This window comes from Aspergillus heteromorphus (assembly GCF_003184545.1).
Source record: "Aspergillus heteromorphus CBS 117.55 chromosome Unknown BO70scaffold_1, whole genome shotgun sequence".
NCBI classification, from domain to species: domain Eukaryota; kingdom Fungi; phylum Ascomycota; class Eurotiomycetes; order Eurotiales; family Aspergillaceae; genus Aspergillus; species Aspergillus heteromorphus.
Window position 1 is genome coordinate 144,342 of NW_020290406.1, and position 15,987 is coordinate 160,328.

General features: G+C 54.5%; 5 protein-coding genes across 5 annotated transcripts; 3 read left to right on the forward strand and 2 right to left on the reverse strand.

Annotated features, from left to right (window-relative positions):
* Positions 1-130: 130 nt before the first annotated feature.
* Positions 131-2,252, reverse strand: BO70DRAFT_357157 (Set1-mediated histone H3-K4 methylation subunit Swd1). Its single transcript, XM_025541968.1, has 5 exons — positions 2,041-2,252; positions 1,921-1,982; positions 1,772-1,860; positions 1,570-1,710; positions 131-1,515 (listed from the first exon to the last, which is right to left on the reverse strand). The coding sequence occupies exons 1-5, from the start codon at positions 2,108-2,110 to the stop codon at positions 429-431; spliced, it is 1,449 nt and encodes a 482-aa protein (XP_025403753.1). The 5' UTR covers positions 2,111-2,252; the 3' UTR covers positions 131-428.
* A 536-nt stretch (positions 2,253-2,788) lies between these two features.
* BO70DRAFT_497 (DNA-directed RNA polymerase II core subunit RPO21) lies at positions 2,789-8,448 on the forward strand. The gene is made up of 4 exons (XM_025548488.1): positions 2,789-3,021; positions 3,104-3,260; positions 3,334-3,404; positions 3,467-8,448. The coding sequence occupies exons 1-4, from the start codon at positions 2,893-2,895 to the stop codon at positions 8,336-8,338; spliced, it is 5,229 nt and encodes a 1,742-aa protein (XP_025403754.1). The 5' UTR covers positions 2,789-2,892; the 3' UTR covers positions 8,339-8,448.
* A 728-nt stretch (positions 8,449-9,176) lies between these two features.
* Positions 9,177-12,003, forward strand: BO70DRAFT_326830 (ubiquitin ligase complex subunit HRD3). The gene is made up of 4 exons (XM_025540673.1): positions 9,177-9,280; positions 9,336-9,473; positions 9,553-11,472; positions 11,535-12,003. The coding sequence occupies exons 1-4, from the start codon at positions 9,238-9,240 to the stop codon at positions 11,948-11,950; spliced, it is 2,517 nt and encodes an 838-aa protein (XP_025403755.1). The 5' UTR covers positions 9,177-9,237; the 3' UTR covers positions 11,951-12,003.
* Positions 12,004-12,224: 221 nt separating this feature from the next.
* Positions 12,225-13,425, forward strand: BO70DRAFT_375811 (putative DNA repair protein Dds20/Mei5; the record flags this gene model as incomplete). Its single annotated transcript, XM_025545086.1, has 4 exons — positions 12,225-12,823; positions 12,910-13,059; positions 13,196-13,270; positions 13,405-13,425. Exons 1-4 carry the CDS (start codon positions 12,281-12,283, stop codon positions 13,423-13,425), a joined length of 789 nt encoding a protein of 262 aa, XP_025403756.1. The 5' UTR covers positions 12,225-12,280.
* A 407-nt stretch (positions 13,426-13,832) lies between these two features.
* On the reverse strand, positions 13,833-15,896 carry BO70DRAFT_357161 (glycoside hydrolase family 1 protein). The gene is made up of 5 exons (XM_025541969.1): positions 15,681-15,896; positions 15,425-15,616; positions 14,872-15,341; positions 14,172-14,757; positions 13,833-14,038 (listed from the first exon to the last, which is right to left on the reverse strand). Exons 1-5 carry the CDS (start codon positions 15,743-15,745, stop codon positions 13,903-13,905), a joined length of 1,449 nt encoding a protein of 482 aa, XP_025403757.1. The 5' UTR covers positions 15,746-15,896; the 3' UTR covers positions 13,833-13,902.
* Positions 15,897-15,987: the final 91 nt, after the last annotated feature.

Consider the following 15,987-nt stretch of genomic DNA (forward strand, 5'->3'; position numbering starts at 1 on the left):
CCTCGGATGATGGAAAAGAGCCACGCCATTTTTGACAGAGTATCAACTGAGTCTTCCTGGCAGCCTGGCTACGCCTCTGGCAAATTCGTATATCCCGGTTTCTCAATTCTCCTCGACTATTTAGGGCGGTATCATTGATATTATTGAACGACTTACGGTGCATATATATTTACAAGACAAGAAAAAAAGGGGGCGCAAAACAGGAAAATTTGCAGTCCTTGGTCGTCTCCACCAAGACTCCCACCAACCGTGTACAGTATGTATACCAGAAAAAACCCTGTGTCCCTTTGGGAAAAAAACCACCGAACGCCTAATGACACCCGATCGGCCTGACTAACAGATGCCTCAATAAAAGGTCCCAAGGAAAAAGAAGAAAAGAAGGGTGCCTAGGGAGGAACGGTCTGGGGCCACCATAGCCATGCAGCTCTTCAACGCCGCCGACCCTTCTGCCCTCGCGCGGTACCATTCCTGCCACCGGTGGCATTGTCTTTCTCTCCATCTCCGTTGGCATTCGCCCTGTCCCGACCGGCTCCCGGACTTCGCCGCCTCATTGTGCCTGGCCCGACTGCAATGATATCGTCTTCGCTTTCACTGTCCGAAATATCGAGGAGGACCGGCATGCGGAATGATGTAATATCCTCATCGGTACCGCTTTTGTTTGGTTCGATCGTGAGCACGTCCGGGACTTCGTCCTCCTGATCCAACCGACGCTGATGGATTTCCTCTGCCGGATGAATGTCAAACTCGTCTTCTCGTTCCACATATTCGACGTTCTCTTCGACCTCGCCAAAATCAGGAGCCAGCGCCGACCATTTTTGTGGAGTCACAATCGACCATGTATAGATGCATCCGGATTCCAGGCCACATGCTACCACCATCGGACGGCCAGGGTGCCATTCCACCACTCCCAGCTCCTCGCGGGGGCCCTCCAGGATCTTAACCAAGGAGCCGTGGCTCCGCTCCCACACGTAGATGTCGGGGTTCATGAACGTGGATGCGGTGACAAACTCGCCGGTGGAAGAAAATGCGACATGATTCCAGCTCAAGCGGTTAACCACGTCCTGGAATTTATGTTCCACTTGGAGTTTGATGTTGGTAGGCTCCAGGTCGATGCCTAATTGCGAGAGGTCCGGCATGAGAATCGTGCGTATCACGCGATCTGAGCTGTTGACTAGTAGGTCCCGGCCGTTACTCGCTAGGCGAAGTAGGATCACCACACCATTGCAGAGACGAGTGGAATGTATTGTGGTGCAGGTTTGTGTTTCAATGATATTGATCCAGCCCTTAGATGTACCTGCTATGATATGGTTTCCCAGAGCGGTGAAGACTGTAACACACGTGGAATGCTTCGCATCTTGAGCTGCTTGTTTGGCGGCAACGGCGGGGTCGATTTCTTCGTTCTTTAGCGGGGGAGGACGAAACGGAGCGGAAGGGAGAATTCGTTTGACTGGCTTGGGGAATGTGACGTCCACGAGGACGGGCTGGTCTTCGAAGAGGGACGCTACAAATAGCAAACTGCACGGAGAAGAATTTAGAAATGCGCTGCTGAACACATAGAGGGGTTCCTACTGGTTGTAAGGATGTAGTTCGGCGATGTATACAGGTGCCTCGAAGCGGACAGTGCGCACTCGGGAGCCGTCTTTCAAATCCCACAGGATACATTTCCAATCCTGTGAGGAGCTGAGGAGATACCGACCGTCTCTGGACCAACTGCACCGCGACCACTTTAGCACTTTGCTCCGGGACTCGTAGTTCGGGGACGTTGTTGTACCTTAGTGACTGAATCTGCCTGGTATGACCTCGCAGCTTTCGCGCCACTCCGTTTGTCTCCACGTCAAATATCACCACTGTCCCATCGGCCTAGAGCTTGGTTATTCATTTTGCCCGGAGAGTGGATGCTGGTTATTGTCGGAAACCAACCCGTCCGGATGCTAGGTAATCTCCTTTGCGGTTGAACCGTAGACATGTCGCATGCCCGCTTCCTAAGTCGGTCAGTGATCAACGTGGGGCGATTTGTGGACGTGGACGTGGGCGGCATACTGAGCTTCTCGGACAATGTGTCTGGATAGTCCTGGGCCAGGACGAAAGGATCGATGAGCGACAAATTCATGTTGTTCGATCTTTTCGCTCGCACCGGCAAGGGAAATCGCGGGAATCAGGGGGGGGGATGGATAAGTCGTTTCCCAGCCTGCAAACAAGGCCGGGAGAGATTTCGGGGAGCGAACATCCAGCGTCGAGGATGGTCACTGCGAATTCACCGCTGGCGGGGGGAATTCAGCTGGGCAGTGAAGCCGAAGGTCAAAGAAAGCGGCTGGCGGGCGGTGAAGGAGCCAAATGAATTCCTTTGTTGCCGCCCCACTGCGAGCTCAATCACTGCAGCGTGATTGGCTGTAGGTTTACTGCCACTTCAGAACGGCCCCATTCCGGGTTTAGCGCGACGGACTTTTAGGGGGCCTCCGCTAGCGCGAGCTTGCGGCTCAGAAAACTCGTTGCCCCATCGCCGACTGACCTCACGTCCAACCATCTCCCTTTCATCACCCCGACACGCCTCCTGTCCATCGCCCAACACCCCCGACCATCGCGCTTCGCATCGCGATATCCCTTTTCGAGCCGGAGATATCGCCCAGATCGATCGTGCCCCTCTTTTTTTCGCCCTTTCGAGCTTCGCGAAGTCGGTGGATAAGGTCGCAGGCGCCCTCGTGGCAAGGGCTGCCAGAGGCCTCGGCCGGCCAGATTGCTCGCAAATCTTTTATCGTCGCTTCAGCCTGTTTTGAGAGTTAATAGATCAGTACTTGCCGACGCCATCACCTTTCGTCACTTGGACCTCGTTTCGACTCGTTGATCGCCACATACCTACCCCGGACTACCGCGTCGACGACGACAGCTTGCACCATGGCGAACGTTTACTTTCCCTACTCCAAGGCGCCTTTGCGCACCGTGAAGGAGATTCAGTTTGGTCTCTTTTCCCCTGAAGAGATCAAGCGGATGAGTGTGGTGCATGTGGAATACCCGGAGACAATGGTGCGTTTCTTCCCCCGTCCCCGTGGTTTTGCCCAGACCGACGGATGGTGAAAAGGCGCTAACGCGGCAACACAACAAATAGGACGAACAAAGGCAGCGCCCGCGGACGAAGGGGCTGAACGACCCACGACTAGGAACGATCGACCGGCAATGGAATTGCGAGACTTGCGAAGAAGGCCAGAAGGAGTGTCCCGGACATTTCGGTCATATCGAGCTCGCCACGCCTGTCTTCCATATCGGTATGTTGTCTCCCCCCAACCGAAGAGTCCGTCCGCCCTCTTGTTCACCGCTCATGCTAACATTTGCTGCTAGGTTTCTTGACTAAAATCAAGAAGCTTCTTGAGACGGTCTGCCACAACTGTGGCAAGATCAAAGCCAATACGGTTAGTCATCCCTTATGGGATGGCAAATCTATCACGGCATAATTTGCTGACATAGAAACCAGTCCGATTCTAAGTTCCTAGAAGCCCTCCGCATGAGAGACCCGAAAAGACGATTCGACCACATCTGGCGACTATCTAAGGATGTCCTGATCTGCGAAGCCGACGCGCCCCCGGACGAGGATGAGCCTTTCTCGAAAGAGAGCTCCAAGCCGTCGAGGATGCATGGCGGGTGCGGTAACTCCCAGCCTACGATTCGCAAAGAGGGTATCACTCTTGTCGGAACCTGGAAGCCCAATAAGATGATGGATGAGATGGAGATGCAGCAGCCCGAGAAGAAGGTCATCACTCCTCAGGTTGCCCTGAATGTCTTCCGCAGCATCTCTTACGAGGATGTTCGTATCATGGGTCTGAGCAATGATTATGCCCGTCCCGAGTGGATGGTCGTCACTGTTCTGCCGGTCCCCCCCCCTCCGGTCCGCCCTAGCGTGCTTGTCGGAGGCAGCACTAGTGGCCAGCGTGGTGAGGACGATCTCACGTACAAGTTGGCTGAAATTGTCCGAGCAAACCAGAATGTCCAGCGTTGCGAACAGGAGGGTGCCCCCGAGCACGTCGTGCGCGAGTTCGAGTCCCTTCTGCAATACCACGTCGCCACCTACATGGATAACGATATCGCTGGCCAGCCGAAGGCTATGCAGAAATCTAACCGACCCGTCAAGGCTATCCGAAGTCGTCTAAAGGGTAAGGAAGGTCGTCTGCGACAGAACTTGATGGGAAAACGTGTGGACTTTTCCGCGCGTACTGTCATCACTGGTGACCCCAACTTGTCTCTGGACGAGGTCGGTGTCCCGAAGAGTATCGCGAGGACCTTAACCTATCCCGAGGTTGTTACTCCTTATAACATCGAGAAGTTGCAGCAGCTCGTCATGAACGGTCCGAACGAGCACCCGGGAGCTAGGTATATTGTCAGAGACAATGGCGAGCGCATTGACCTTCGTCATGCCAAGCGAGCCGGTGGGCAACAGCTGTTGTATGGATGGAAGGTTGAACGTCATATCATGGACGGCGATGTGATTCTGTTTAACCGTCAACCGTCGCTTCACAAAGAATCCATGATGGGTCATCGCGTCCGTGTCATGCCCTATTCGACATTCAGATTGAACTTGTCTGTCACCTCCCCGTACAACGCCGATTTCGATGGTGATGAAATGAACTTGCACGTTCCTCAGAGCGAGGAATCTCGCGCGGAACTCAGCCAACTCGCTTTGGTCCCATGCAACATCGTGTCGCCCCAGCGAAACGGTCCACTGATGGGTATCGTGCAAGATACTCTTTGTGGTGTTTACAAGCTTTGCCGGCGTGATGTTTTCCTGACTAAGGATCAAGTCATGAACATCATGATGTGGGTTCCTGACTGGGATGGGGTGATTCCTCCCCCGGCAATCTTGAAGCCTAGACCTCGGTGGACCGGAAAGCAGATGATCAGCATGGCCCTTCCTCCTGGTCTTAACTTGTTGCGTGTCGACAAAGACAGCTCCCCGCTCCATGAGAAGTTCTCTCCTCTGGCTGATGGTGGTTGCCTCGTCCACGGCGGACAGTTATTGTATGGAATGTTCTCCAAGAAGACTGTTGGTGCCAGTGGCGGAGGTGTCATTCACACCATCTTTAATGAGTACGGAATGAATACGGCGGTGGCTTTCTTCAATGGTTGCCAGACAATTGTCAACTACTGGCTGCTTCATAACGGTTTTAGTATTGGTATTGGTGATACTATTCCTGACGAGCTCACAATCCAACGGATCGAGAACTGCGTGCGGATGAGGAAGAAGGAGGTCGAGGACATCACTGCCAGTGCCACTGACAACACCCTTGAGGCTCTGCCCGGTATGAACGTTCGTGAGACCTTCGAGAGTAAGGTGTCTCGCGCTCTGAACAACGCTCGTGATGAGGCTGGTAGCGAGACCGAAAAGAGTCTGAAGGATCTGAACAACGCCATTCAAATGGCACGGTCTGGATCCAAGGGTTCCACTATTAACATCTCCCAGATGACTGCGGTGGTGGGACAGCAGTCCGTCGAGGGAAAGCGTATTCCTTTCGGATTCAAGTATCGTACCTTGCCTCACTTCACCAAGGACGATTACTCCCCCGAGTCGCGTGGTTTCGTTGAGAACTCCTACCTGCGTGGATTGACGCCAACGGAATTCTTCTTCCACGCCATGGCTGGTCGTGAGGGTCTCATCGATACCGCTGTCAAGACTGCCGAAACTGGTTACATCCAGCGTAAGCTGGTTAAGGCGCTTGAAGAGGTTATGGTCAAATACGATGGTACTGTTCGGAACTCTCTGGGCGATGTCATCCAGTTTCTCTATGGAGAGGATGGTCTCGACGGTGCTCACATCGAGAACCAGCGTGTCGATATCATCAAGTGTTCGGATGCTAAGTTCCGGGATCGCTTCCGTGTCGATCTCATGGACCCGGAACGGTCCTTGGGACCGGAGGTTTTGGAGCAGTCCAACGAAATTGCGGGTGATGTTGAGGTCCAAAGACACCTGGATGATGAGTGGGAGCAACTTCTCCGGGATCGCGAGTTCTTGCGTAGCGTGGCCAAGGAAGACGAGGAGATGATGCAGCTCCCGATTAACGTGCAGCGTATCCTTGAGACCGCTAGGACCACTTTCAGGATTCGTGAGGGCACTATCAGTGACCTGCACCCCGCAGAGGTTATTCCGCAGGTGCGTGATCTGCTGGATCGGTTGCTGGTTGTGCGCGGTACCGACGTGATTTCGTGCGAGGCCCAAGATAATGCGACTCTGCTGTTCAAGGCCCAGCTGCGCAGTCGTCTGGCGTTCCGGCGCCTGGTTACCGAGTACTCCATGAACAAACTCGCATTCCAGCACGTTATCGGCGCCATTGAGATGCGATTCGCCAAGGCCGGGGCTCCTCCGGGAGAAATGGTTGGTGTGCTTGCTGCCCAGTCGATTGGAGAGCCTGCGACTCAGATGACGCTGAACACTTTCCACTTTGCTGGTGTCTCTTCCAAGAACGTTACCCTTGGTGTCCCCCGTCTTAAGGAAATTCTGAACGTTGCCACCAACATCAAGACCCCGTCCATGACTGTTTACCAAGAAGCTTCTCGGTCTCATGACAAGGAGGGTGCCAAGCAATTGCGTAGTGCTGTCGAGCACACTAGCTTGCGTTCGGTCACGGAGGCTACTGAGATTTACTACGACCCGGACATCCAGACTACGGTCATTGAAAACGATCGCGATATGGTTGAGTCGTACTTCATCATCCCCGAGGATGTTACGGATGACTCGTCTCGCCAGTCGAAGTGGCTGCTTCGTATTATTCTCAGTCGACCCAAGCTCCTCGATAAGGGTCTTACCGTGCAGGATGTCGCTGCTCGGATCAAGGCCGCTTACCCTAAGGACATCGCTGTTATCTTCAGTGACAACAACGCTGATGAGCAGGTCATCCGAATCCGTCAAGTCCAGGACTACAAGGACGACGAGGAGGATGAGGATGTGGAGTACGACGTTACGCTCAAGAAACTGGAGCAGCATCTCTTGGATACCCTCACCCTTCGTGGTGTTCCTGGAGTTGAGCGTGCGTTCATTAACGAGAAGAGCAAGGTCCGAGTCCTGGAAGACGGCTCATTGTTCGGGAGCAAGACCGACCCGCTTTGCAAGGAGTGGGTGCTTGAAACCAGCGGTTCTTCCCTGGGTGAGGTTTTGGCGATTCCTGGTGTTAACGCTACACGGACGTACTCCAACCAGTTTATCGAGGTCTTCGAGGTGTTCGGTATCGAAGCTGCTCGGTCGGCCGTGCTTCGCGAGTTGACGCAGGTGCTTGCCTTCGACGGTTCTTACGTCAACCACCGCCATTTGGCACTCCTGGTTGATGTGATGACCGTGCGTGGTTACCTGACTCCTGTCACTCGTCATGGTATCAACCGTGCGGACAACGGTGCGCTCATGCGTTGTTCGTTCGAAGAGACCGTGGAGATTCTGTTGGAGGCGGCCGCTTTCGGAGAGCTGGACGACTGCCGTGGTGTCTCTGAGAACCTGATCCTGGGCCAGATGGCACCTGCTGGTACGGGAGAGTTCGACATCTACCTCGACCAGAACCTCATGAACACCGTCGTCTCGAACAATGCCCGCTTCGGTGTTATGGGAGCCATTGGCGCCAAGGATGCGATCATCTCGGATGGCGCCTCGACCCAGTATGACACTGGCTCGCCCATGCAGGAGAACGCCTACATCGGTTCGCCTGATCCCGAGTCGAACTTCTCTCCTATCCGCCAGGGCGGTGCCGAAACCCCCGGTGGATTCACGGAGTACCAGCCCACTGGCGGCTTTGGAGGCGGCTTCAGTCCTGCGGCGACAAGCCCGGCCGGCTATTCTCCCAGCAGTCCGTTCAGCGCGAACCCGACGTCGCCTGGCTATTCCCCAACATCAAGCTACTCCCCCACGTCACCTGGTATGGGTATCACCAGTCCTCGTTTCATGACGTCTCCTGGCTTCTCGCCCGCCAGCCCGTCGTTTGCCCCGACGTCGCCGGCTTACTCTCCTACATCCCCGGCCTATGGGCAGGCGTCTCCCACCTCACCCTCGTACTCGCCCACATCGCCCGGGTTCTCGCCGACGTCGCCCAACTACAGTCCTACGTCGCCCAGCTTCAGCCCGGCATCGCCGGCGTTCAGCCCGACGTCGCCTAGCTACAGCCCGACTAGCCCTGCTGTCGGTGGCGCCGGTCGGCACCTGTCCCCCACGTCCCCCACTTCTCCCAAGTACACACCCACCTCGCCTGGATGGTCTCCGACGAGCCCACAGACATACTCTCCTACATCTCCCAACTTTGCCGGCTCGCCGACTTCTCCTGGCGGACCTACGTCTCCTGGTTACAGCCCGACGTCGCCGGCCTTCAGCCCTACGTAAGTTTCCTATCTGGAGGCTCTTCAATCGGACGCTCTTAGCTCACACAATCATGCAGGTCGCCACGCAAGTGAAGTGCAACGTGAATGCTCTGCTTCATTACGACTTTCGCTGTATCATTGTACTATCACCTACCCTTTCAGACCGCGCCTCTCCGAGGACAAGCACAAAAGAACAGAAAAACATCTTGCATTGTATGTTGCGGAATTGGTTGGTTATTTCATGCAGAATTTGGGGGCGCGCCTGAAGCCTTTCCTATTCACCCATCCGTTTTTCTACTTTTTCACTGTATGTTTTTTTTCTCTTCTTTGCAAACCAGCCTGCAGGCTTAACCCCATTATTCAGATCTTAAAGTCTTTTTTTCCCTCTGTTTTTGTGCTCCAAGCCAGCCTTCTGAAATTGCGAACGGTTTTTGTGGGTTGGTGAAACTTTTTCTTTTTCTTTTTTTTTTTCCCTGTGCACATTGAAATACCAAGCGTTTTAGACTTGAGGAGATGTTCCATGGACCATGACTCGGTTATGAGAAATGCGTTGGTCCTCGGATTCAGATATTGCTGATTACTGCTGCTTTTTCCTGACTTTGCGTCGAAGACTAGTTATTGCGTCATGGATGGGATGGGCGGCCAATGATAATTAAACTGTGACGAGCTTCTTTGTAAATCGTAGATTAATAGTGGTTAATTTTTGTCTTCTTTCGATACAGGAAGAGGGCTTAGATCTCGATTAGTCAGTTGATCGGGGAAATGAAGCTCCGCAACGCCAGGTGGCCCGTTCCGCCTCGGAGCCAAGCAGCCATCGGCTTATGGTTGCCCGCCGTCTCAAGCTCTCCCTCCGATAGAAGCCCAGCACGGAGTCGCCATGCGCCTCTCACTGTTCACCTCTATCAACGTCTCCCACGCAACATGAAGAACCGGTGGTTATGGCGTTTCCTGCCCTTGGCGCTTCGTGAGTTCCCCGGAGCTAGCCGCGTCACGCGATAGCAACTAACCCCGATGTCCAGTGCTATTGCAGGCGCTTCTGGTCGAATCCACGGGGCAACCTGATACACAATTCTCAACAAGCGATGTCGCCTCCGAAGCAAACGCAAACCCCCAGTCCTCAAGCGGGCCCGAGGCCCCTGAAGTCCTACCCGGACATGGTGAGACCCCTCCGATCCCACCTCCGATCCCGGCGCATCGTCCTGGCTGACGCCCACTGACTCCATGTCTCGGATGCAGAACACGTTGAAACCGCCCTTCGAATCCTCCGAGACTCGAAAATCGCCATCGTCGCCCCTGAGAAACCGTCCGGCCTCGTCGGCTACGCCCTCCACTATGCTCAGGAAGCCTTCCGCGTGCTATTCATGAACGGCCCGCCATCAGATGGATCCGAGAAACAGAAGATTCACCCCCATGTCGCCAAATCTGTGGAGGAGCTCACAATCGCGGCAGAGAAGGACAACAACCCGGACGCGATCTTCCTCCTGGCTGAGATGAATTTCCACGGCAACTTCACCCACCCCCGGGACTTTGTCCGGGCGTTCCACTGGTATCAGACTCTGGCATCGTCGACAGGAAACAGCACCGCACAGTATATGCTCGGGTTCATGTATGCCACGGGCGTTGGGGGCTCCGTGGAACGCGACCAAGCGAAAGCTCTCCTGTACCATACCTTTGCTGCGGAGGCTGGGAATACCAAATCTGAGATGACCCTGGCGTATCGCCACCATGCTGGAATCGGGACTCCAAGGGATTGCGACCAGGCTACGTATTACTATAAGCGGGTGGCGGATAAGGCGATTGAGTACCTCCGATCGGGACCACCCGGGGGCCACGGCATGGCTCGTGAGTCTTATCGGTGGCCCGACGAGGAAGGGGGAGTTTATGGCGAAGGGGCTAGCGTGTCGACGAATACGGTGCGCGATTCGCATGCCACCGAAGCGAGTCTAGAGGATGTGTTGGAGTATCTGGATCTGATGTCGCGGAAGGGCGAGCTGAGGGCTACGTTTAATCTGGGCAAGATGTACTATGAGGGGGGGCGCGGGATGCCGAGGAGTTTCCGCACCTCGATGAGGTATTTCAAGCAGGTGACCAAACGGTACTGGAACAAGGACGGATCGGTGAATCCGAACCATCCGATGGGGATCGAGAAGCTGGCTGCCAAAGCAGCGGGTCATATTGGCATGATGTATCTGCGGGGCGAGGGTGTGGAGCAGAACTTCGCGACGGCCATGACTTGGTTCCGGCGTGGAATCGCCAACGGGGATGCGCTCTGCCAGCACGAGATCGGATTGATGCACCTGCATGGATACGGCGTGGTGCAGGATGCCTTCCGCGCCGCATCGTACTTCAAAGCCGCGGCCGAGCAGGACTTCCCGGCGTCGGAAACGAGACTGGGCGCCCTGTTTCTGGACCAGGGCGATGTGCAGACGGCCACGCGGTATTTCGAGCTGGCTGCGCGCTGGGGGTGGATGGAGGCGTTCTACTACCTGGCGGAGCTGTCCAACAACGGAATCGGCCGGGAACGACACTGTGGGATGGCGGCATCGTACTACAAGATGGTTGCGGAGCGGGCAGAAGCCATCCACTCGTCCTGGGAGGAAGCGAACACGGCGTACGAGAACGGCGACAAGGAGCGGGCTCTCGTGCCGGCCATGATGGCTGCCGAACAGGGGTACGAGCACGCGCAGTCCAACGTGGCATTCCTGCTCGATGAGCAGCGATCTCTGCTCCCGCTGGACTCGATCATCCCCGGTACGCAGAAGAGCCGGCCGGCCCTGCTCCGCAACGCGGCCCTGGCTCTGATCTACTGGACGCGGTCGGCCAAACAGGCGAACATCGACTCGCTGATCAAGATGGGCGACTACTACCTGGCGGGCATGGGCATCGCGGAGGATGCCGAGAAGGCGTCGACCTGCTACCACACCGCGGCGGAAGTCCACTACAGCGCCCAGGCGTACTGGAACCTGGGCTGGATGCACGAGAATGGCGTGGCCGTGGACCAGGACTTCCACATGGCCAAGCGGTACTACGACCTGGCGCTGAGCACCAGCTCGGAGGCGTACTTGCCCGTGAAGCTCAGTCTGCTGAAGCTGCGGATGCGGGGGTACTGGAACTGGCTGACGAACGGAGACGTGAACCCGATCCGGGAGGAAGAAGGTATGATGACTGACCGGACGTGCTCATTCCCAACCAGACGAGACTAACTCTACAATCACCAGACGTACGCCCCCACAGAACCCTAAAGGAATGGATTGCCGCCTTCATCGAAAACGACGAGGAGGAAGAAGCAAACTACCGCGCGCAGATGTACAAACGGGCCGAAGAGGAAGATGAGGACATGATGTCGAGTAACCGGCTCGATGAACGGCACGACGACGGCTACTACGACGACCTGGAGCTGGATATCGATGAGAGCGTCCTCGAGGGCCTGATCATCGTCAGTCTGGCCGCCACCCTGCTGATCCTGGTCTATCTGCGCCAGCAACGCAACCGACAGCGCCAGAACGACGGGGGGGTTGCGGCTGCGGGGAATGCGAATGCCAATGGCAATGCGAATGTCAATGATCGGGGGTTCTTTCCTCGGCCGGGCGAGCCGGAATTCGCGCAGTGGGCGGCTGGGGGCGTGGGGCATTGATACATTTCATTGATCTAGTGGTAGTGGTACTTTCGTAGAGGCGCTATCTTAATGGACTGACTGTATATTGTGTTTTCTCTACTCCGTACCAGTAAAATTTGATGATGTCATTCATTGGTGCATTCGGTGTATCTTATCAGCTGACTGGACTGAGGCCTTATCGATAAGGCTTCTCCACACTTCGTTTGTATACGTCTTTCTTCTCTTCTTCTCTTCTTCTCTTCCTCTTTTCTTTTCTTTTCTTTTCTTTTCCCCCTTCATCCAGTCCATTCCAATTGCCTCATCTGAGCCATCAATGTGACTGTAAAAATATATACCCATATCGAAGCAATGGCGCCTCCAACCCCCAATCCTGCTAGCAGCGCCAGCACCAACAAACGCCGCCGTCTCAACGACGCGGCATCTACCCTCTCCAAGCCGTTCAAGTCCCCGCTGCGCAGACCAGCAGCACCAGCACCAGCACCAGCAGCAGCAGCTACGACAACACCAGCCACAGACACAGAGGCAGCTACAGCCACAGTCCCAAATAAATCCTCAACTGCAGCAACACCAACCAATCCAACCACAACCACAGCCGCAACCGCAACCGCAACCGCAACCGCAAACTCAGACACCAATACAAATACAAATACAAATACAAACCCAGACCCTCAACCATCCACCCCCTTCACCCCCAAACCGACACTGAAACATACACCCCACCCCAAACCTGACTCCCCTCTCACCCCGGACCCGCTAAGAATAACCCACCAAACCCTCCAGAGAAACCTCATCCAACTGCGCCGCACCCTCGAAACCATCACGCAGGCGCATCGCCTGGAGAGCTCCTCCACGGACGCGGACCTCGAGGCCCTGATTGCCAAGTGGAGGGGGGTGAGTCAGCGGGCGGCGGAGGAGGTATTTGTGGGTGCGCGGGAGAGGGTGGAGAGGGGTGGGGGGTGAAGGGGTTGAAGGAAAAGGAAAGGGAGAGGGTGAGAGAACGAGAGAGAGAGACGGGGGGGTATGGCTCTGACTTTGATTATGGGAGGGATTGTGAGGGAGGTGGGGATGGGGATCATGATGCGAAGAAGGGGAAAGGGGTGAAAGATAAGGATGAGGATGAGGATGAGGTAAGTTCTTTCCTTCTTGTGCCTTTTTTTTTTTTTTTTTTTTTTTTTCTCGATTTTTCTGAGGATAAGGGAGAGGAGGGGGGTAGTGTTGAGGGTTGACTGGTAGCTAAACTAAGCTAATGCTCTTTGGGGGTAGGAATTTACTATGGATATGATGTTGAAGATGATGAATATTGATTTGAAGGTTATTGGGTGGGAGGGGGGTGGATGGGTGGGTTGACGTCTTTTATTGACTTGTCTTATATCTGTCAATATGATGTTATGTATGGGCTATGGAATATGGGCTATGGGTATGGGTATGGTGGCTTAGAAGATGTGGGTAGGGTAGATGTATGGATATGGTAGTTACGCTGGTGTCTGAGGTGAATTATGGGTATGGATGGAGAATGAGTCAGGCTATTATCTGAAGATGGCTTTGCTATTCATTTCTGTTGTCGTTTCTTTAAACTGTATGTATAACGTACCTACCTTACTCATCTGCTGATGAACAATTTGTGTTCACGCGACACACTCATGTAAGAGTTATTATGGCCAGTGCTGTGTCTGCGCTGTCTATGATTATGGTACTATCAGATATTACTGTCCGGCACCTTTTAACAAAATGATTTGTTCAAGGGTACAGTGGCCAGTGAGCCAGAAATGCATGTACTAAATCTAAGGACTGGATTGGAAAAGTGAGACTGATGAGACTGCCTACCTCCTACGGAGTAGTACATCAAGACTGTATACCGGGTAGCCGTCTACGAGGTCTATGCTTAAGCTGTGGCATCATTTCAAGACTATGGAATAAATAAACAATACGATAGAATAAATCGATAGCTACACAGACTGACAGAATCCACCTTACTTCTGGATATACTGGTCGAAGATCTGACGCAGCTGCTTGGCACTGTCCTTGGGGATCCTCTTCTGGCCATTCTCGTAGTCGACGTAGGTGCACCCGAACCGGGTCTCGTATCCGTCTGCCCATTCAAAGTTGCTTGTATCAAAGTTAGGAACCGATCAATCTCTCCCCCAAAAATACAAAGGGCATAAAAAAAAAAGGGATGAACAGAAAGAAATAAGAAGGAAAAACAAAAAAAAAAATAAATAAAAAGGAAGGGGAAACTCACTCCATCAAACTCCACGCCATATAAGCCCTCACATTCACACCATCCAAAGCAGAAGCATCCGCCATGGCAGCCACATAACCCCTAAAATACTCCGTGCGGAAATCATCCTGCAGTAGCTCCTCCAGCGGGAGATCATTCTCGCCTTTCAAACTGGTCCCGTTCTCAGTAACATAGATCTTGGGATGCTCATACCGCTCACTCAACCACTTCAGCAGCTTGCGGAACCCGATTGGCGACGGCCTAAGCCAAGTTGACTGGGTCTCGGGGCCGACGAACTCGCCGTTCTTGTTCTGCTGCAGGATCTCCAGATTACCAGCCGTGTCGTCGGGGTCAGGCGCACCCGTCTTTGCTTTTATGTAGTTGGCGCAGTAGTGGTTCATGCCGTAGAAGTCATTGCTGCCACGCACGAGGGAGATATCCTCTTCCGTCCATTGCGGGAGCCGGTCCCCGAGCTGCTGGATCATGCTGTCCGGGTATTTCCCTTTGTAGATAGGGTCCGCGAACCAGCCAATCGTGAACTCGAGCTTTCGCTCACTGGCCTCCACGTCCGCTGGGTTAGAGGGGTCCCAGGGTTCAGCCCAGTCGCCTAATGATCCCCATGACAAGCACAACAAGAGTAAGCCAACAATCCATACATATATCCCCGAAGGGGTCATGTCCCAAACACCATGTAAAGAAAGAAAGAAAGAACCCAACTCACCATTAAGTGTAATCCCAATTTCCCCATCAACCCCCCTAAACTCCTCCCTATAAACCCTCACCGCGGCGCCATGCGCCACAAGCAAATTATGTCCGACAACCCAACACTCGCGGGACCCATCGCCCACCGGACTCTTCGTCCGATCACTCGTCCGCCCCGGCGCGAACTGCCCCACATTATACCCCAGCACACTGCTACACCAGGGCTCATTAAAGGTGATCCAATGCTTGACCTTGCCCGCCAGGGCTTCAAAGACGACCTGCGCGTAGTGGACAAAGTCCTTTACGAACTCCTCCTTGTTCAGCAGTCCGCCGTACCGCTTGTCTAGCTCATCGGGAAGGTCCCAATGGAAGAGCGTGACCAAGGGTGTGATGCCCGCCGCGAGGAGGTCATTCACAAAGCGGATGTAGTGCTGGAGACCATCTGCGTTGATGGGGTCGTTGCGGCCGCCGAGGGGGATGATGCGGGACCTGTTTCGATTTGGTTAGTGGGTTGTCTGGGCGTGGGCGTGGGTGTGGGTGTCGGGGGGAAAGATGGGGGAGAGGGGGAGTACCATGAGATAGAAAAGCGATACGCCTGGGCACCGCATTCCTTCAGCAGGGCGATGTCCTCGGCGGTGCGGTGGTATGAGTCGCAAGCGACGTCACCGGTGGCTCCACCGGCGATCTTGCCTGGGATCTTGCAGAAGGTGTCCCAGATGGAGGGGCCGCGGCCGTCTTCGGTGACGGCGCCTTCGATCTGGTAGCTGTGTTTGACGAGGGGGTTTGTTAGCAGGTGGGAAGATTGGTGGTGAAGGTGGTGAGAGATACCTGGCGGTCGCAAACCCCCAGAGGAAGTCTGGGGGGAGAGTGGAAGTGGTCGTTATCGATCCCATCGTGTTTGGTTTTGGATAGGCCGGGTTATTGTATATAATTGAAGGTGGGCGATGTATAGTTGGGAAGTACTAGATGCGAGGTGATTGTGGATTGACGAGTTCAAGCGGCGGGGGAGACATATATAGATATAGCCATCACCCCGCAGCAGAGTACCACCGGTCAACGACATGAGATGGAAACGAGTACGATGAGAGAACCGGTTGGATGCCAGGCGGGGCTCACGCCGGCTGGACGGGCCGCC

Coding starts and splice junctions, on each gene's coding strand:
- BO70DRAFT_497 (XM_025548488.1), top strand. CDS start 2,893: ATGGCGAACGTTTACTTTCCCTACTCCAAGGCGCCTTTGCGCACCGTG. Junction 3,261..3,333: donor CACGCCTGTCTTCCATATCG/GTATGTTGTCTC, acceptor ATTTGCTGCTAG/GTTTCTTGACTAAAATCAAG. Junction 3,405..3,466: donor GCAAGATCAAAGCCAATACG/GTTAGTCATCCC, acceptor CATAGAAACCAG/TCCGATTCTAAGTTCCTAGA.
- BO70DRAFT_326830 (XM_025540673.1), top strand. CDS start 9,238: ATGAAGAACCGGTGGTTATGGCGTTTCCTGCCCTTGGCGCTTC. Junction 9,474..9,552: donor TGAAGTCCTACCCGGACATG/GTGAGACCCCTC, acceptor TCTCGGATGCAG/AACACGTTGAAACCGCCCTT. Junction 11,473..11,534: donor CCCGATCCGGGAGGAAGAAG/GTATGATGACTG, acceptor TACAATCACCAG/ACGTACGCCCCCACAGAACC.
- BO70DRAFT_357157 (XM_025541968.1), bottom strand. CDS start 2,110: ATGAATTTGTCGCTCATCGATCCTTTCGTCCTGGCCCAGGACTATCCA. Junction 1,711..1,771: donor AGGCAGATTCAGTCACTAAG/GTACAACAACGT, acceptor GTCGCGGTGCAG/TTGGTCCAGAGACGGTCGGT. Junction 1,516..1,569: donor GAACTACATCCTTACAACCA/GTAGGAACCCCT, acceptor TTCTCCGTGCAG/TTTGCTATTTGTAGCGTCCC.
- BO70DRAFT_357161 (XM_025541969.1), bottom strand. CDS start 15,745: ATGGGATCGATAACGACCACTTCCACTCTCCCCCCAGACTTCCTCTGG. Junction 14,758..14,871: donor AATTGGGATTACACTTAATG/GTGAGTTGGGTT, acceptor GGGGATCATTAG/GCGACTGGGCTGAACCCTGG. Junction 14,039..14,171: donor ATGGCGTGGAGTTTGATGGA/GTGAGTTTCCCC, acceptor CTTTGATACAAG/CAACTTTGAATGGGCAGACG.